The following is an 18771-nucleotide window of genomic DNA, read 5'->3' on the forward strand; positions in this document are numbered from 1 at the left end:
CCACACACCATCAGAGGGTGAGTGGTTGCATGTTATATTAGTTTATTACACACTTTTTTTCTTTATACTCTTCATAGTTATTTTTCCTGATGGCAACAGATTATTTCTCTTTTCATTATTCCAATGGGAATTTTTTTTTTTGAAATGACAGCAATTTGGAGGTCAACTCATTGCTGACTTATACGCAAAATTACACTTCCGTAAAGACCGTCAAATCTATCCATCTATCGCTGTGAGGCAGAAACAGTGATTTGATTATAAATGAATAAAAACATACACACATTTGAATCAATCAATCAATCAATCAATCAATCAATCAATCAATCAATCAATCAATCAATCAATCAATCAATCAATCTGGCTTAAAGTGATTATTTTGCTGTATTTACAGTGAATTTGTTTATCATTCCACTGCCGCAATGACGTTTTTGGTTGTTTAGCGCCATCCAGTGGACACCTAAGATAAGGCAAGTAAACTTCGTACATGAGTGCTACCTGGCTGTCGCTTTCAACTCAGGTAGGAAAAGTTCTCTTTAAATTAAAATATCTCCTAAAACGTATCCACCCCAAAAGGATCCGAAGCGGTGCTGCTAATAGAAAGGCTACAAAACGAAAAGAATGTGGTTTGTTCGGAAGAGGGAGCCTCCAGGTTTTTTTTTCTCCCGTGGATAAATGGGGACTTTACCAATACATAGGAGGACTGATTTTTAAAAAAATATATATTTTATAAAATAGCTAAAATGCTGGAGGGGCTACACAGATATTGGAGGGGGAATACCCTATACCGCCCGAGTATCACCGGGTAATTAATTGCTGGTTGCAATGTGCACTGCATGAAACAGTTTAAACAGTTTACTTGGTGAAATGGGTTTATACGAAGAGCAGAGAATGGAATGCATTCAACATCCCTTTAACTTCATATAGTGTGTATGACGCGCATTTAATTCATTATATACATAAAAACGCACTTGTGAGGAAAAGGTGATTTCGTTTTCCCTGCAACAAGCCAGCAACCACGATTACGTAGTGGTTCAGATTGCAATTCCGACTTTCTCCACGAGAGATCGCCACTCGCCAATACAAGATCCCGTGTCTCCGCAGTGCTGGTTGCCTACGAGGAGTGCGTTTGATTGTTGCAGGGCTCAATGGCGGACGTAGCAGGGTAGTCGCGGACATCACCGAGGACAATAACATCTCCGCCGTGTTAATTCCGTGTCGACGTCCCGTGCCGTGTTGTGCACGGCTCGATTTGCAGTTTGCGGTGTATTTAGCGGTACATTTAGTGGCCGCCATCGGCTATTTCCCCCTCCCTTGCTCGTCTTTTCGCACTTTCGACTTCGCATCCGAGCGAGGAAGTTCATGCTGGCTCGATAGAAGCAGCTGCTTTGCGGGCAAAACATGGGGGAGTCTCTTGAATTGATCGGGAAGCGGCTACTCTTGCTGCTCGGCGACGGCGGGACTGCCAACGGATCCGAGTCGGAGCAGACGCCGCGAGCACGGGACTGGCTGCGGGGGACGGTGCGGGCGGTGAGCGTCATCGGCCTGGCCGCCCCGGAGGCTAGCGGAGGAGAGGCGACAACAACAACTCCTGCTGCGGGACTTACGGTTGGTGTTTACATACGGCGTTGTCTCGTGCAATGCAACCGAAGAACAAGTCGGGATGAATACCGCACGGAATTTTTTCCCCCTGTCTCACCCGATTGACGTTTGTAATATTGTGGCTACGTTTGTTGACACCTAGGACTAGCTTTGCCATGTACAACCGACGCGCTTGCTAACGTCACAGGCAGCCGATTAAAGCTAAACTCGAGACCGGGGATCCTATGGCCCCCGCATTGTTCGTATGTTACCGTAATAACGAGTGTCAAACACCTTCTATAATCTTGGCAGATCGTCACCACACATAAAGAAATGTCATAGAACTGATTCATTTATGCTCAAAGACTATGAGATCGTTTTTGCTCCCCTTTTTGCATTGACATGTAGCATTAGCTTCGTGCTTGCAAGCTGTCCAAGTCCACTTAGCGGCCTAATAAGTTGTGAAACAAATCACTTTACCGAGGCATTTACGTCGTCAATGTTTATAAACGAGGAGTTTTAAATGGTCGTTTTCAACAATGGGTGGTTTTAGCAAAGATGGACATTCTACACGATGTAAGGCTGCTTAAGGAAGGCGTTGAGGTGGATGAAGGTGGGTGACCTATATAAATAAAACCAATTAGATACTTGGAAAAAAAAATCCTACTTTCAAAAATCTATTGGTGGACCTCCCATGATGTTTTAAATTCTTGTAAATACTCTGATTTTACGTCATAGTATAAATTATTATAAAATCTAGACACCTGTCATAAGAATTGCAAAAGTAGCAATCAATTATTATTTACCTTCATTATTAATTTCCTTTTGTTGTAATTGCATTTAAATTTATAATTGCCACCACCGACAGCAGGCCCCTCTCAATGGATTTAATTTTGAGGGAGGTTATCAAAGATGGGCTGAACACTGTGTGTTGTTATCAGAATTGTCTAGTATATAATTATAGCTGATTGGCTGGCAACCGGTTCAGGGTGTCCCCCGCCTACTGCCCGATGACGGCTGGGATAGGCTCCAGCACGCTCGCGACCCCCGTGGGGACAAAGCGGTTCAGAAAATGGATGGATGGATAATTATAGCTATAAGAAACATTCAAATGTGATTAATACTGAGAGTAAAGCATTTATTAATGTGCAATATTTTCCTTCAAATGGGGTAAAGATGGCGAAAGAACGAGTTCAACAATTCAAAGATTCAAACTGAATGCAATCAACCGAAGTTTGGTTGACAAGAGTTCCCACTAGGGCTGAACGAATTCAAAGTTTGTGAATTTGTTATAGTCAACATTTAAGACTGCAAGACGTGTATAGTAAAGTGACAACTCATATAAATTCATGGTTCATTTGGCTCTATATTATCTTAAGCCTAACCCGTGAGACCAAAAAACTATGTATAATAAATTGTCAATTGTGTTAAGAGTGAATTGATTTTTTTACAACTGGTGTCATAAAACATGAAAATTGAAGAGATAAAGCCATACATTTGCATTTTTGTTCTAATCCAATTAAATGGAAATCGCAATATTGATGGGGGGGGACTGCAATTAGATTCTTTATTCCTCCAGCGACAACTGGTGACTTCTGGTGCCGTAAGCGCGTATACACTTAAACTGGGTTGATCTTTGCCTTGAAATGTGGTTAACCGATTCATTGTGTTCAACTGCAGGTGTTTGTGGAGTTTGAGAATGCGTCGCAGCGGTGTTCGTGGGTGCAGGTGTACGACGATGCCGTGAAGGCTCTGTTGGTGGAAGATTCCATTGTTTGGGCCAGTCGGAGCGCCGCTGCTGCGTCTTCCGGGTCAACCACAGCCTGGCCTGCTCTGGTGAGACTGTGTTCACACTTTGTATGTTTAATACAATGTTTCAGGCCAAAGTTGAAAAAACAAACATAACAAAATAATACATGCGACACATACAGTTACTTGCGTACAAGTGTTGCAAATGGTTAGAGTACATAAAGACAAAAGTAGTTCACAAATATTATCCATTTGGCCCATCATTTTGGCCGATGTTTGAAGGGCCATAATTAGCCGATGTAATTGCCCGCCCGGCCTGTTAGTTATTGCGAACTAGCCAATAAATTGCGGCTCTAAATATTGGTATTGGTGCATCCCAAGCTTTGGCTTGTAACATTTTGACTTTTTATATTATGATTTACTTTATTCTTGTTGTCTTGTGCTGTCTCCATAGAGCAATCGTGTTATTGATTGATTTGAATTGAAAAGTGTTTTCCCTCTGCTAAATTTAATGTTGTGTGCTTTTCTTCTTCCCTAGGCTTTCCACTCAATAGTGGATAGAGTTGGTTTGGGAACTGTGCTTCCAGTTCAGTATTTTGGAAACAACAGTCTTGAGTTCCTTCCTGATAAAAAATCGATCCACAGGTTTGAGGTGTGTTTCTTTGTTTTTCTTGTAATATTTGCCTTACTCCTAATTTTAAATGACGACAACATAAGCCATGAAAACCTACTAACAATAATCAATACGGCTATTTCAACTAAATGGACATGTGAATTAATATTGTATTTCTGGACGGTGACAGTATTGCGGACATTTTGTGTTGTGTTCTTATGCAGCTTGAAAAAGACATAAGGCATCCACTGATGTTGGAGCAGCCCTCTGTACAGACTGCCATCTCCAGCTGGCGAAGCGATTTTGAATTGCAGGAGATTCTCAGGAAGGGTAAGAACGATGTCTTTGTATCCTGTCCCTTCTAGGAACAAAGCGTTGAAGGCTTGGTTGGAGGTTTTTTTTTTTCCTTTTTTCATTGACTTTGAACAGGTGTTGAAAATGGATGGATGCATTGTATTGTATTTTATCATATAAATTCCATCCTTATTATGACTTTTTATGGCATTTATCATCCAGATTCCTTTTTCTTTTGAAAGATCTGCAAAGGTGTGTGAACCCTCACTTTTCTTTGCACAGGTTCGTACACAATTCAAGGACGAAGGGTTTGTGTGTACCAGCCAGAGCTTGAAGAATGCTGGGCCCTGGGACTTGTCTCACAACATGACCTGATCTCACACATAATGGAGATTATGTTGGATAAGGTGATAACAATGGACTTGAAAATAATTGAGACCATGGTGCCACTAACACAACACATTTTTGCTGTAGAATAAAGAAAAGCAGCTGGTGGACCCCCGCGTTATACATGTCATGCTGGGGGACGAAGAGGTAAGGCTTTTTAAAATCAATGCATGTATTTTTCTATATTTATAGCGCCATATTTTCTTATTTGGCCGTAATTTTTGTTTTATGCGCCAGGGCTTGCTATCTATGCAGTCTCCCATCCATATTTTTCTCACACCCACTGCATGCATGATAGGAATAAATATAGAGAAGCCAAAGAGGTGTGATGTGTTCAGTAATGTGTATTTTTCCTCTACCTGTGAATGTCCTTTAAAGTTTAGAATTTAAAATGTGAAGATACTCTTTGATGAATGTTTTGTCGGCTAATCGGGATTTGGGAACTCCTCTAGCTACACACTTTGAAGGGAGAAAATGTCTTTTCATGGTGAAACTGCACAGTTTCAATAGAAAACGGCACAGTATATCATAATATCGTCATATTGTCCCCACCCTTTTTTGTCACAGTTTACATTTGTATACTGTTAGATATTTGCATTAAAGTAACTCCCAATCATGGTGTTTTAGCTTGGTAAGAATGGCCGGCGAAAGATGGACAGTGAAACATTGAAGGGTGACAACAGTCGCAGACGCAGAACCGCCTCTGAGGAGGAGGACATGAACTTGAAGCGTTTTAAAGGAGCAGTAGAGTTGGGAGCCGAGGAGCCGAGATGTGATGATTCTAACAAAAACGTAACTGAAGGGACAGACGCGTGGAGAGGAGACTCTGGTGAAAGAGTCAGCAGCACAACCAAAAATGGCGGCACCTCCGAGGGAAACTTTCTTCAGAGCAAAGTGTCATCCCCCGCTAATTCCTCCGTCCAGATGGATCAGTCAAATGTCAACCCGACACGTTATTACACCCATGTGAAAGAAAATGGTCGAATGCTGGCCACACAAGGGGCGGCGGACTCAACCACCTCAGTTTCTCATACCCCTACGCCGCCTCCGCTCAAACCGGCACCCTCTCCCTTCTCTGCCACATCTTTCCCCTCTTTGGGCCAGATGCCAAGCCTGGTCCCCGGAGCCCCAGTCCATAAGGCTTCTCCATCGCAACAACCAGTCAGAGAAGATTCTTCCAAATCCTTTTCCAAAACCGCAGCTCTTGTTTCCCCCGGGCCTGTCACCATTTCTTGGTCTTCGCCCGACAGCAGCCCAAGTGTGGCGCTGTCTACCTCTGGAGGCTTTACTTCCAAGGCTCCTACTTGGGGAAACCAGACGGAGGTAAGAAACAACAAATCTTGTATCTTGTTTGTGTGAATGTTTTGCTAAGCCCTATATAGAGACATCATTGTCTCTTTATTCTTGTTTTCAATAAATGTGGCACCACACACACACACACTCACTCACTCACTCACTCACACATTAAGACATACCAGTTAACCAAGTATGCTGCTGGGACTGTAGAGCCTCAGGGGCTGTCTGTAATGTCATTAGGATTTCCTCACTACCACCAGGGGCATGTTTGCGAGGTATTTTAGGATTGCTAAAATGATTTGTTGATAAAAAAATTATATTCTTCAAACCAAATCTTGCCACAAGCATGGACCCAGTTAGAACCTTATTTTCCTTAAGACTAATTATAAGCCAGGCCTGTAAATTGTTGATATTATTTTTACTACATTGGATGTGGGATGGAGAAACATTAGACGTTCTACCTGAGACATCTATAATGGCTTTTTCTATGTTGCAGGCATCTAAGACTGCATCAGGTTATCGCCTCCCATCAGCTGTGGCCGCTGCTCCTGTTTTTGGAGAGGTTACCTCACAGACAAATGGAGCTGCGACTGCTTCTGCAACCTCACTGGACACTTCTCGACCCTTTGGATTTGGGTTTGGTAGAGATAAAAGTGAGACTCAGTCCAAGCAAGACCCAAACCTCTTTTTCCAATGCATGACAAAAAGTCCAGACTCTAGCCCAGGCCTATCAGGCGCTCCCAGCCAGTCCAAGGACACTAACTACTTTGCTGCGGTGTCAGAAACCCTTAATAAGGAACCCCCGAGCCTTTTCAAGTCTGCGACAGAAGGGATGAAAAAGCCGGAGCAGACCAAAACACTTGACATTCATCCAACAGGAAATGGTGTGCTGAGCAACTCTTCACCAGCCTTTCCAGTCATGGGAAGCTCTTCTGCTGGCCGGGCCTCTGCCATTGGCAGTTCTGCAACAGCATCTGGACTACAAAACCTCTTAAAGAGTTCTAATAATGGTACACTGACAGGGGCTGTGGTGATGCCCTCTAATGTTAATCCTCCAGAGAACCATCAGAACCTCTTTCTGCAGGGCCCTAAAGAGCCAGCTAATCCATTTTTGGCCTATGGGGACCAAAACGTACACACGCCATTTGCTGGACTCTCCCGGGTTGAGTGTGTCACAGACAACAAGCCCAATCTTTTCACGATGGCAGAGCCACCCAAGGGTATTCTATCCTCCCCTTTCGCGGCACTCTCATCTGCTGCTTCACCCAGCGCTTCAATCTCTCCAGCGCCAACCACGACCCAGAGGGCACAGAATGAAGCCACTCTGGTAAAAGACGAACAGATAGTCGGGGAGATGCAGTCCTCCACTTCGGGCAGCTCTATTTTTGGCACTGCTGGCCCTGCCAGAGCTGGAAGCTCTGTCTTTGGATCGACTGGTCCCGTCAGAATTGATCAACTGCCCGTGTCTTTTGACCCTAATCTGACCCAGAAGTTTGCCTTGGAGGAAAGAGCACAATCAACAAAACGTGACTCTGACCTCAGTAGTAACAGCGACCTGTCAGACCTGAGTGAGAATGAGGAGGGTCCAGACAAAGGCCAAGCGCATGGAGAATCATCACAGTCTGGGAAGGATGGAGCCATGCTGCAAAAAACTAAAATCCAAGGCGCCTCTAAAAGCCGTCCTCGAAATAAGCCTTTCAAAGGTAACCTTTGTTACAAAAAGTCAGACGCATAAAAGTTGATAAGGTTTTGGATTTAATATTGCTTTTTATTTTCCAGTGGGCCAGTCTGTACTGAAAGACCAGAGCAAAGTGCGGCGTCTTAAGCAGTCTGGCGAGTCCTTTCTCCAAGATGGCTCGTGTATCAACGTGGCCCCTCACTTGCACAAGTGTCGCGAGTGTCGCTTGGAGCGCTACCGAAAATCTCGCATCGCAGATGATGATAGCGAGGATGACGACGATCCAAATGTGGCTTGTCGTTTCTTCCATTTCCGAAGGTACACATTTTTCCACGATAAGATCGATATTTGGTGATTGTTTCTCATCCTTCTTTTGACTGTTACCAGGTTGGCTTTCACTCGCAAGGGTATCTTGCGTGTTGAAGGGTTCCTAAGCCCCCAGCAGAGCGACTCAATGGCAATGGGACTGTGGCTACCTGCTCCCACTGTGCAAGAGGGGCTCGACCTGGATACATCCAAGTATATCCTGGCCAATGTGGGTGACCAGTTCTGCCAGCTGGTCATGTCTGAGAAGGAGGCCATGATGATGGTGGAACCTCATCGTATGTACCTCTCATATTTATTCTTTGGACAGTGTATTTTATGATGGGCAGTTGCCATGTGTTTCTCTGGTATGGATAAGTCGAAAATGTTTTGTGCGCTGAGTTAATTTGATGTTTGCCATCAAGTGAGCAGGCAAGTGTGTATTATGCACTCGACTTGTAAGTACCGTGGCCAGTATCCGGCTGATGCAAGATTTGGATTCTACCAACCAATGGCGATAACATTTGTTGATGTCACGGAGGATGCTCCTCATGTCCAACTACAGAGTGGGCAGCTCTGTGTAAAAATGACTAATCATCGCCTCCATGGCTGCCAATTGGCTACAATTCTGACAAGCACCTTGATCACAAAAGGACGAGGAGAAAGTAGTCCTACTGTATTGCTAAGATATAATTAAACATAGTCATAAAACACTGGTTCATGTTTAATAGAATGCTGGCTGGAACTGTGCGACAGTGGATAGTAATCATCTATGAATGGCAAATTGAGGAAAAATATAACACCACAGCCACACAAAGGATTGTCTGAAAAATGAATCTGGAATGAACACTTCTAAGGTTAAACATATTGTACAATGCAGTAGACTATAATAAATATTTATAATATAAGCAATATCATGATATCACAATAGAGTACTTTTGAATTTGACTTTTGAAATGCGCACAATACATGTTCTCTAAATCGCACCACATCGGATTGTACTTATTTGAATAAATCAAAATCGAAACAAAAGAAGTTAGCTCATCAATATTCTGTCAGTGTGCAGTTCTTAAAGCCAATGAAATCAAAATAGAATGAAAATGCAGCGTTGGTGTGAGTTTTTCTGGTGGCTTGTTTCTTTAGGCTGACTTAAAAAACATCTTGACGAATTCCAAAATGTTTCCGACTAAATATTCCGAATGTCACCGAGATGTGATGACAGGGTTCGGCATCTCTGCCCACAGTATTCAAATGACTCCCGTGTTTACATCACTTGTCTTGCTGCCTCTACAGAGAAAGTAGCCTGGAAACGTGCCGTGCGAGGCGTGAGGGAAATGTGTGACGTTTGTGAGACCACTTTGTTCAACATCCACTGGGTGTGTCGCAAATGTGGCTTTGGCGTGTGTCTGGACTGCTATCGGCTTCGCAAGAACAGACCAAGAGAAGGTAAGTCTTTGTAGATGGCGGGCTTCAATTAGAAGTTCCTTTCCAAGTTTAGCTTTCCTATTGTACAAGTTTAACCTAAATATTTGGACGTGTGTCATCAACATATGTTATCTGTTTTAGATTCAGAAGATGGTCCAGTGGATGATGTTTTCTCTTGGTTGAAGTGTGCAAAGGGCCAACCTCACGAGCCAGAGAATCTCATGCCGACACAGATTATCCCCGGGACAGGTAACAAACTTGCATTTATTCAGTAAGATTGAACTTTTACTTGGTTGTCTGTCTTTTGGTTCGGTTTGGTTGCTAATGCTCATTGTTTCTCTTAGCTCTTTACAACATAGGTGACATGGTGCACTTAGCAAGAGGCAAGTGGGGTATTAAAGCCAACTGCCCGTGTGCAAGTCGGCATACAAAGTCCTTAGTTCGTCATAGTGCCCCCAATGGGATTTCACAGGTGAATCCTTATCTCACTTTTGTCACTTTGAGTGTTGAATGCGTTCTTACCGTTGCTTTGCTTTTCTCATCAGACACCGCCAAACAGCGGTGGTATCCCTGGAGCTACGGCCATCGCCGTTGGCACAACTCTAAAGTCGGAAAGCGAAACATCAACGATCAAAACTGAAATTACGCAAACAGCAGTATCGTCCGGTGGCGGGATGGGGGAAAGTGTGGGCAGTACTAGCAATTCCACTGGTGGTACGTTATCCCTCAGTAACCTCGCACAGTCCTCCGTGAAGGAGTCGCGCCCGTCAGGAGAGGGCAATAGCTCTGCTCTGCACTGGCTGGCAGATTTAGCCACACAAAAATCCAAGGATGACACAAAAGGTGAGATAATACAAATCACTGACAACATTTTTAAGTTACCTTTCAATTTTCAAGTGTTACATCATTGGGTTTTTTTACCATTCAGATTCTGGTTCACTTCGCGCCATTATGAATCGGGAAAGTCGACCTCCTTTTGGCCTGGACTCACTCGGTTCCCTGTCAAGGCCTTCAGCTTCCAGCCCCAAGCTCTTTAACAGCCTTTTACTGGGCTCCAGTGTGATGCAGTCCAAACCTGAAGGGTCGAGTCTTCGGGACCTGCTCAACTCTGGACCCGGCAAGCTTTCCCAAGGACATGGAGAGACTGCAGTACCATTCCCATCCGTCTTTACCTCTGGAGGCGTATGTAGAAACCATTTTTGTTTTTTTGTGTGTATGGCAGAACCATAATCATTTGTTCAGTAATGAGCCTGAAAGTTTTAGTACGTTGAAATTGTTGAAGGTTAAACTTTTGAAGACACATCACTTCAAAAAAGGTTCAAGTATTCTCAGTGTTTGCTTAGCTTGTGAACCATGGGTAATTTTCTTTTACTCAGAGTGATAAACTGAAGAGCAGCCTTCCCAACTTCTTGGACCACATCATTGCCTCAGTTGTGGAGACCAAGAAAGCAGAAGGCCGCCGTACGGGGATCTCTGAGGGAAGTGAGCTTGGTGTGTTGGGAGCCCGTAAAGATGGAATAATGGGCCTCAGTGTTTTGGAGCCACACACCTCACACTCCTGGCTCTGTGATGGCAGACTCCTTTGCCTCCAAGATCCCAGCAATAGCAACAACTGGAAGATCTTTAGAGAATGTTGGAAGCAGGGACAAGTAAGAACCACTATTTATATTCCATATGCTCCCCCCCCACACTTGTGTGGGACAAGTTACATTTTTCATTTAAAAGGCACAAGTTTTTGGGGGGGGCTTTCTTATAATGGCAAATTCTTTTGTGCCTAGCCTGTCTTGGTGTCGGGCATACATAAACGATTGAAGCCTGAGTTGTGGCGTCCAGAGGCCTTTAGTGAGGAGTTTGGGGACCAGGATGTAGACTTGGTCAACTGCAGGAACTGTGCCATCATTTCTGATGTGAAAGTGCGAGACTTTTGGGACGGCTTCCAGATCATCTCTAGTGAGTTCCCCAATCCTTCTTTGTAAATCCAGCATCTTTTTTCTTTGCATTGCTACATTCAACAGTGAGATGTTTTTCTCAACTGTAGAGCGACTGAAAGACAGTGACGGTAATCCAATGGTATTGAAATTAAAGGACTGGCCTCCAGGAGAAGACTTCAGGGATATGATGCCCACACGGTGAGTAAAAAGAGACAAACTTGTTTTGTTTACACTACATTTCAAACAAACTAGCATCTAAATTTAGAAATGTATTTGTGTCTGTGTTTTTTTATTTTGTGTGTGACAGGTTTGACGATTTGATGGAAAACCTCCCCTTACCCGAGTACACTAAAAGGGATGGCCGGCTAAACCTTGCTGCACGTCTACCCAACTTTTTTGTACGACCAGATCTAGGACCCAAGATGTACAATGCTTATGGTAGGAAAACATGGCCTAGTTTAATCCATCTTTGCTCTCAGTTTTTGTTCCATTATTGCATTTTTGGTTTCATATCTAATCGTCTCACTTTCACATCGACTGTTGTTTTTATCAGGACTGATCTCGACAGAAGACAGGAAGGTGGGGACCACCAACCTTCATCTTGACGTGTCGGATGCTGTCAATGTCATGGTTTATGTTGGAATACCTCAAGGAGAAGGAGACATGGAGAAAGGTCAGTGGACTCTCACACTGGTAGATTTTATATTTGGAAAACGAGAGCTCTGCTCACACCTTAAGCTATTATATGCGGTCATCATTTTCCTAGAATTGTACATTTTCCCACCGTGAGATATACCATAAAATGTGTCAACAAACATTTTGAGCTACATTGTGACTCAGTCATGAGAGAGGCTGCCCTCCCCTGAATCTTAATTCTTCATCTTGCCAAACATTGTGGATGACCCTATGCTTCCAACTCTGTGGAATCAGCGTGAGAAGGGACTTTTTTTTTTTCTTTCTTTTAGTTCTGTGGATGAACATCAAGTAGGGAATCTGCACATTTACAAAAACTTGACAACTAAAATGAAAGCTGAACATGGAACAGTTAACAAACAATCCCTAAATAAACATTATAACAATTGATAAGACACAGAAAAAACAGTTTGTTGGTTGTCCATTAAAATGTTTGGACTTTAAATGAGACAAATTAAAAAAAAAAAAAAAAATCCCATAGAAATTCTTGTGCAATCTTCCCGTTTGACTTTTTTTTCCCCAGTTCAAGGTTTAAATGAGATCCCACTATTTGCTAATTCAAAATGATTAAATGTATTGCTTGAGATGGATATTAGTAGTGAGAGCCATCTCAATTCAGCTGGGAGTGAATTGTAGCTGGTGGTAGACACTAATAAATAATGTACTCAGGTTGACTCTCAGCCAATTCATCCATTATTTCTTTATACTGTTGTTCATTGCCACGCCTGCTTTTTGTTGGCACCCATAAAAGACAATTCAGTGGGTATCTGTCCTTTTCATTACGGCAACATTTCTCATTCACAGAAGCAGATATCAATGGACGCAAAGGTGTGTAGATTTTCAATTTTATCCCTTGAGTGGCATGCATTCCTCCCTGACTAACCTCTTGACTGTTCCACTCTTCACTCCACAATAATACTGGGCGATAATGGCCTTAGAATAAATATACCCTCACCTTTCTTATTGAAAAAGTGAATTATAATGTTTTTTTAAAAAATTGGATTACCCTCTGGGATTTGCTTTACATTTCCTAGCAAGTTTTTCCTGTGTTAATTTGCATCAACTTCAACAAAAATAACGCAAATACTATTCAGATTTGTCTTGTCAGACAATGTGCTTAAATGGTCACAGGCTTAAATAAAGGACCACCTGTGGCTTGGAAGAAAATACTTGAGGTCAAAAATGTACAGCGTTTCAAATAACACTGCTTTTGCAACAGATAATTGAGATAAATTCTTGAGCGATGTTCAATGTTCGACTTCATCATTACTTGTCGTATGAAACAAATTGAAAATAATTCCGTTTACTTTATCTGCTTTGTAGCAAGAATAAGATGGGAATCACAAGAAATAGCCACGAGTGACGTTAGAAAAGTCCCTAATTTGACACTGACTTTTAAGTTTCAATGTGTTCCCAAGTGTTCCTAAGTGGAATCAGTCCATATCAGTCGGTGCTTTGAACTACACAAGCTGCCAAAAAAAAAAAGTCTGAATCAACTTTAATTGATGAACCTAGCCCTAATTTACATTTATTTATACAGTGCCATTCTGTATTTATAGGAACATAATCTTAATACTCCAAGTAATGATGATCAAAGTTACTCCCTATGGATGTCATGTTTTTCTGTATCAATGGCAGAGCCTCCTAAACCCCAAACCAGCAAAATGTCGCTTACACGTCTTTGCAGCTTGCAGTATGTCCAGCTTCAGTGAACTTGATGGTGTAATCACTGTGGGAAAAAACGTTTGAAGGGCATCTAGACTTGGGCTCCATCTCTTCTGGCAGACTTTCCCACTCTTTAACTGATGCGTGCGCAGGAGAACTCTGCTTTCCCCTTTCCTGTTTTGATCTCATGTTACAACATTCATTACAGTCACAAGAAAGCAAATGCACACTTCATTTGTCATTTGGATAACTTGAGGAAATCATATGTACGAGAGATCTGGTTGTATATATTTACAGTTGTCAGATAGTAGACCAAAGCAAACCCCTTCAAAATAAAATTCTTTGCCTTTCTTTCTAAATCCCTAATTCAGCTCTAATCATACGTGCTGTAATCGCAGTAACTTCAAACTGACGTCGATGTTGTACCCTTAAGCACACAATACCGCACTTAAACAGATCAACAATTCTCACAACTTAATTGCAGTATTGTAGTGAGAAGTTTAAATTTATGTTAGGATTAAATTGATGATGAAGAATTAGCAGTACAGGCTGATGATGATGATGATAAAGCGATGACAGCGCAGAGGAATTGCATCTCACAAAGTTTTCTCGGAACGGCTTTTGGAAAATAGTGAGGCACCTACTCCTTCATGATGACAAAAAGGCTTTTATACATCTGGGTAGTCGTGTCAGCGGTATCATAGAAAGCTGTGCAGAAGTTTGGTTCGCGCTAATGGCGGCTCAGCGTTTTACAGGTTTACCTTCTAGAAGCCTTTTAACTTTTTGCCAGAAGCGTGAGAAGGAGCAGTTTTAACCATGAAAAGCACATAATTAGAAAAACAGTACATCCACATTGAAATTTGGATGCATTCATGTTATCTGATTAGTGGAGGATAAGTAAATACACCATACGTATATGCCATAAAAATCGAATAATTTTGGGACTACATTTGTAACGATGCTGAAAATCGTGACTAGGTAATTTTGCCAAAGTGAAGGGCAAATAAGCAACGGAAAACTCTAATTACGCAAACAAAACCAAAGAGCACTGATGGAAGAAACTCTGTTGATGTCATTATGTTGATGTTTTGTTTGAACACCCAGAGGTCATGACAACGATTGAGGAGGGAGATGTGGATGAAATGACCAAGAGGAGGGTGTACAATGGAAACGAGAAACCCGGAGCTCTCTGGCACATCTATGCAGCCAAGGACGCAGAAAAGATCAGAGAACTGCTCCGCAAGGTGAGCAACCAGTGGATACTGTCCTAAATGCTCCTCCTGGGACAAATCACTTGCAGCTTTGGCACCTTGGCAAGTTTCTATGTTGACACTTGAGTGATTCTCTTTTGAGGTCGGAGAGGAGCAAGGTCAGGAAAACCCTCTCGACCATGACCCCATTCACGACCAGAGCTGGTACTTGGATCAGGCGCTCCGCCGCCGACTCTATGAAGAATACGGTGTGCAGGGCTGGGCCATTGTGCAGTTCTTGGGCGATGCTGTTTTTATCCCTGCTGGAGCGCCACACCAGGTAAAAACTTTGCATATGGAAAGACCGTCGTCTGTTTTACCTTTCAATGAAGGTAGTAACATTGCTTGTTCTTCTCTCAGGTGCACAACTTGTACAGTTGCATCAAGGCAGCTGAGGACTTTGTGTCTCCAGAGCACGTGAGACACTGTTTCAGATTGACACAGGAGTTCAGACATCTTTCTACCACTCATACAAACCATGAAGACAAGCTACAGGTATGTGCGGCAAATGCAGCCCCCTTTTTTATGCAAGGGATTTGTGCTTTTGCAGTATTTTACAATAATGACATTTTGCTGTGGATTCGGATCTTTTATTTGTTGTAGCACTTGGTGCGTTACCATTTGTGTAATTCTGCTAGCTCAAATACATTAGCACAAACAATAATGCACCAACATTTTAATACTAGTTTAGGTCTTCTCTGTCTAAGTATGGTTGGTACTAATGGTATTATTTTCTGTATTTGAAAGAAAAAACATTGAAAAAGCTAATTATGTTGCGATGCCATAGTGAGTTACTCTGCACCGTACCACTGCCAGTGCCTAATAGCAGTTGTGTGCAATTACAATTTTCACAACTGTTACAAAGAAAAAACACTGTATTCTATGCAACAAAAATTAACTAAAACCTCCTTTTGGTTTGAATACATGACAGAAGATAACTGAGAGGTAACAGGAGGATGTTTTCAGCACATTGGTGTCCACTAGTGGTCTTTCTTTTTTTTTTTTTTTTTTTTCAAGTATCGTGGAATTTGTCAAACTCAAACCACCATGTATAAAATGTGTATTATGGTATCTTTGTAGGCAGGTTACTAATGATAAGCATTTCTGTGGTTGTTGCCATCTGTTTAACTTCAAATTGTGACCACATATGTTGTTTCTTATAGGTGAAAAACATCATTTATCACGCAGTGAAGGACGCCGTCGGCACGCTGAAGTCCCATGACCCGAAATTAGCCCGCCCGTAGTCATTGACTGGTGTGCTGTGATGACGAGCCTCCCAAGACCACTTCACACCATCTCATAAGATGTTTTCATTCGCATCTACATTACACAAACACACACACGCGCAGACACACTGCAGCGTGAGGCATCAAGTGTATAACGCCAAATTTGGGAGAAGGGTTCAACCTGGTTTAGTGCTTTTCAGGGCGCCAATGAAGGAAGTCCTTTATCGCTGTCGCACAGGACGCGCAAACTTGTCTAGCTTTTTTTTTTTTCCCCCAATTTGTTTTGATTAACTCTGTATTTAAAGTCATTGTGTTTGTTTTGTCGTTTCCATTGTATATGTATGATGTGCAAGTAAGGGAGGTAAAAGCTGACGTGCCTTCGAAGCAGATGTTCAGCAACCATATAAGAAACTGCTATGTGCGTTCCAGACTCATGTTTCTATTTTAATGACATCAGTGTATTTCAATAGATGCAAGGATTTGTAGATTTTTGTTGTTGTTCTTGCAGTTTTCAAACTGGGTGCTTTTACCCTCAGTGGCTGAAAGTGTATTTGTGAAGCAGCCAATGAAGGAAGCAGACCAAAGTTTTGTATTTTTTGTTTTCACTTTAAGAAGTCTTTTCTTTTGTACACCCCCTTAATCATTGCACAAGCGATGATCGGGAGGATTTCATAGAAGAGGCTTTTTTTTTTTGGTTACTATGTTTCACAGGCTGAATAACTGCAGATTTTCAAAAACATTGTTCTAAAATCACATTTGCAGCTGAACAGAACTACTGGCCATTAACATTGTATCAATATATATTGATCTTAGCAGTCTGTTTGATTTTTCACAATAAAGTTAAGAAAAATGGCTGCCCGTGGTTGTGTGTATGCATGCGAGTTAGCATTCATAAAAAGTCACCGAGGGACCCTCTTCACTTTTCTTCTTTTAACAAATGAAATTTGACTTAAACATAATATGGAAGAGCATCAGCTCTTCTAGATGTTTGACTCCAAGCAGACCGACCCACATCATGAAGTCCGCAAGGTTAATATAAAGCAAAACAAAACATTGCTGGGTGATCCAAACATTGTCCCTTTCCTCTACCTGATGTCAAGCATTTCATCAGGCCTATCATATAGTCACCAAAATAGTTTGGTGTTTGGTGTTATGGTATTAAAATCTGAAAAAATAAGAAGGCATCAATATGTAAACAACATAGCGGCCACAGTTGTGGCGGACCTCAGTGCGAGGCCTCTCATCCAGCGGGCCTACAGTTAGGGGTGGGGTGATGTGTTTGTCCTTTCGTGAGGTCATGCTCTCTTTGCATCTTTGATGAATTGTCTGTAGCCACAGTTGTTGGTAGACAGTCATGGAATTAAGACATGTTCCTCCCTTCTGCCACTCAGTCATCTTTTTTAACCTCTGCAAAAAAACAAAAACAAACCTCTTGCAGTTTACTGATTTACTATAATTAAATAAATAATACTGATTTACTATAATTTCTGAAGTAAATAATAGGGCTGCAAAAGTCACATTTTGCATCAGGACCCCATGGAAGCTCTGGCCCGCCCTCCTTGTGTGACTGAATGGGAGGGGTAGCAAAAAGTTGAGTGCATTTCAGATTGGTGCCTCTTTAAGGAGCACACTCACTGCACTGACAGCAACCTTACTCCACGACGCAAAGCAGTTTTCAGTCAAAGACTGCAGCACATCCTGTCCCCCAGCTTCTTCACCACAAGCCGCGTCCACGAGCGGTATGGGGGCGCCCATAGCCCACTAGCTTGTCTCCTTTCCAACCCCGAGGCGGAGAAGGCAAGCGGCCGGAGGTCCAGCAAGATGGTGTCGTGGATGATTTCGAGGATGGTTGTGTGAGTAGTGGTGCTGTTTTGTTGTTATGGTGGTGGTCCAGTGTTAGCAGAGCTCCATTCATCCGCCTGATGCTGGACGCCAAATCACGAGGCAGTCTCGCCTGACAACTGTAATGCTATGAGCCTACTCAGCCAACCCAGAAATAAACAATTCTGCCATTTCAATTTCATCTTATTTCAACTGCTAATTAATGATTGTGACGTGTTGGGAGCTAGCATTCGCCTGGTAGCTAACCGCTAGCTACCATCTGACCTGACAGCATTATTGGCAGTTGTTCAAGCTTTCCCTAACTAAAGCAGCTCAAGATAGCCCGATTCGCTGCAGTAAACACATTGTAAGTTTCCCAAGGGTATATTTTGTTTAAAAGAAATTCTCATCTCCAATATGTCTAATGATCAAATATGATGACAAGGCAGTAAACGGATGCCCCCCCTGACTGCAGCCCCTCAGATGATAAAAGCAGATGTGAAACAGCATTGTGATGAAGGGATGGATGACAGGACGTTATAGGGGGGAGTCAAGTGTTTAGGCCCCCATATCGATGGGGAATGACTCGACTAAAGTCATGCTGCTGCATTGCTTCTTACAGAATCGTGTAGCCAGATATGGTGCCAGTTTAATCCTCTAAACTCGCAAGATGTTTGAATATCTGGTTTTTATTTTGCATGAGATTATCTTCCTCAGATTGCATAAATAGAGTTTGCAAATGGTTACCTTCTGATAGCATTCATCTGTCTTTTCTACATTGCTGCATCTGATCATGAAGACCAACTTCCGTGCAATGGATGTGATGTGAATACCAACAGCTGGCGAGCAACTTGCTACTAGC

The 18771-nt window shown here is 42.4% G+C and overlaps 2 protein-coding genes across 5 annotated transcripts in view; both read left to right on the forward strand.

The window, feature by feature from the left end:
- The first annotated feature begins 1093 nt into the window (after positions 1 to 1093).
- kdm3b (lysine (K)-specific demethylase 3B) lies at positions 1094 to 16940 on the forward strand. Of its 3 annotated transcripts, none has more exons than XM_085938740.1 (25): positions 1094 to 1605; positions 3259 to 3414; positions 3866 to 3979; positions 4165 to 4270; positions 4517 to 4641; positions 4709 to 4768; positions 5249 to 5944; positions 6414 to 7620; positions 7697 to 7913; positions 7983 to 8197; positions 9192 to 9344; positions 9465 to 9572; positions 9668 to 9795; positions 9869 to 10166; positions 10252 to 10505; positions 10700 to 10972; positions 11102 to 11273; positions 11362 to 11452; positions 11562 to 11692; positions 11808 to 11927; positions 12752 to 12775; positions 14717 to 14856; positions 14966 to 15142; positions 15223 to 15357; positions 16026 to 16940. In XM_085938740.1, exons 1-25 carry the CDS (start codon positions 1399 to 1401, stop codon positions 16104 to 16106), a joined length of 5388 nt encoding a protein of 1795 aa, XP_085794866.1. In that variant the 5' UTR covers positions 1094 to 1398; the 3' UTR covers positions 16107 to 16940. The 3 variants fall into 3 exon arrangements, with proteins under 3 accessions (XP_085794866.1, XP_085794876.1, XP_085794886.1); XM_085938760.1 differs by lacking the exon at positions 1094 to 1605 and adding an exon at positions 1775 to 2191; XM_085938750.1 differs by lacking the exon at positions 12752 to 12775.
- A 717-nt stretch (positions 16941 to 17657) lies between these two features.
- Positions 17658 to 18771, forward strand: part of reep2 (receptor accessory protein 2) — a 38174-nt gene continuing 37060 nt past the window's right edge. Inside the window, exon 1 of one of the 2 annotated variants that reach the window (XM_085938770.1) lies at positions 17658 to 17941. In XM_085938770.1, the coding sequence (XP_085794896.1) occupies positions 17910 to 17941 (32 nt within the window). In that variant the 5' untranslated portion in view covers positions 17658 to 17909. The remainder of the gene's footprint in view (positions 17942 to 18771) is intronic. The other variant, XM_085938780.1, reaches the window with a different exon arrangement.

Source organism: Syngnathus leptorhynchus, chromosome 2, assembly GCF_054491065.1.
Source record: "Syngnathus leptorhynchus isolate UIUO chromosome 2, UIUO_Slep, whole genome shotgun sequence".
NCBI classification, from domain to species: Eukaryota; Metazoa; Chordata; class Actinopteri; order Syngnathiformes; family Syngnathidae; genus Syngnathus; species Syngnathus leptorhynchus.

Excerpts from the sequence above, each read along its gene's own strand:
- kdm3b (XM_085938740.1), top strand. The coding sequence starts at position 1,399 with ATGGGGGAGTCTCTTGAATTGATCGGGAAGCGGCTACTCTTGCTGCTC. Across the intron at positions 7,914-7,982 it reads CGTTTCTTCCATTTCCGAAG|GTTGGCTTTCACTCGCAAGG; the intron begins GTACACATTTTT and ends GACTGTTACCAG. Across the intron at positions 11,274-11,361 it reads CGGCTTCCAGATCATCTCTA|AGCGACTGAAAGACAGTGAC; the intron begins GTGAGTTCCCCA and ends TCTCAACTGTAG.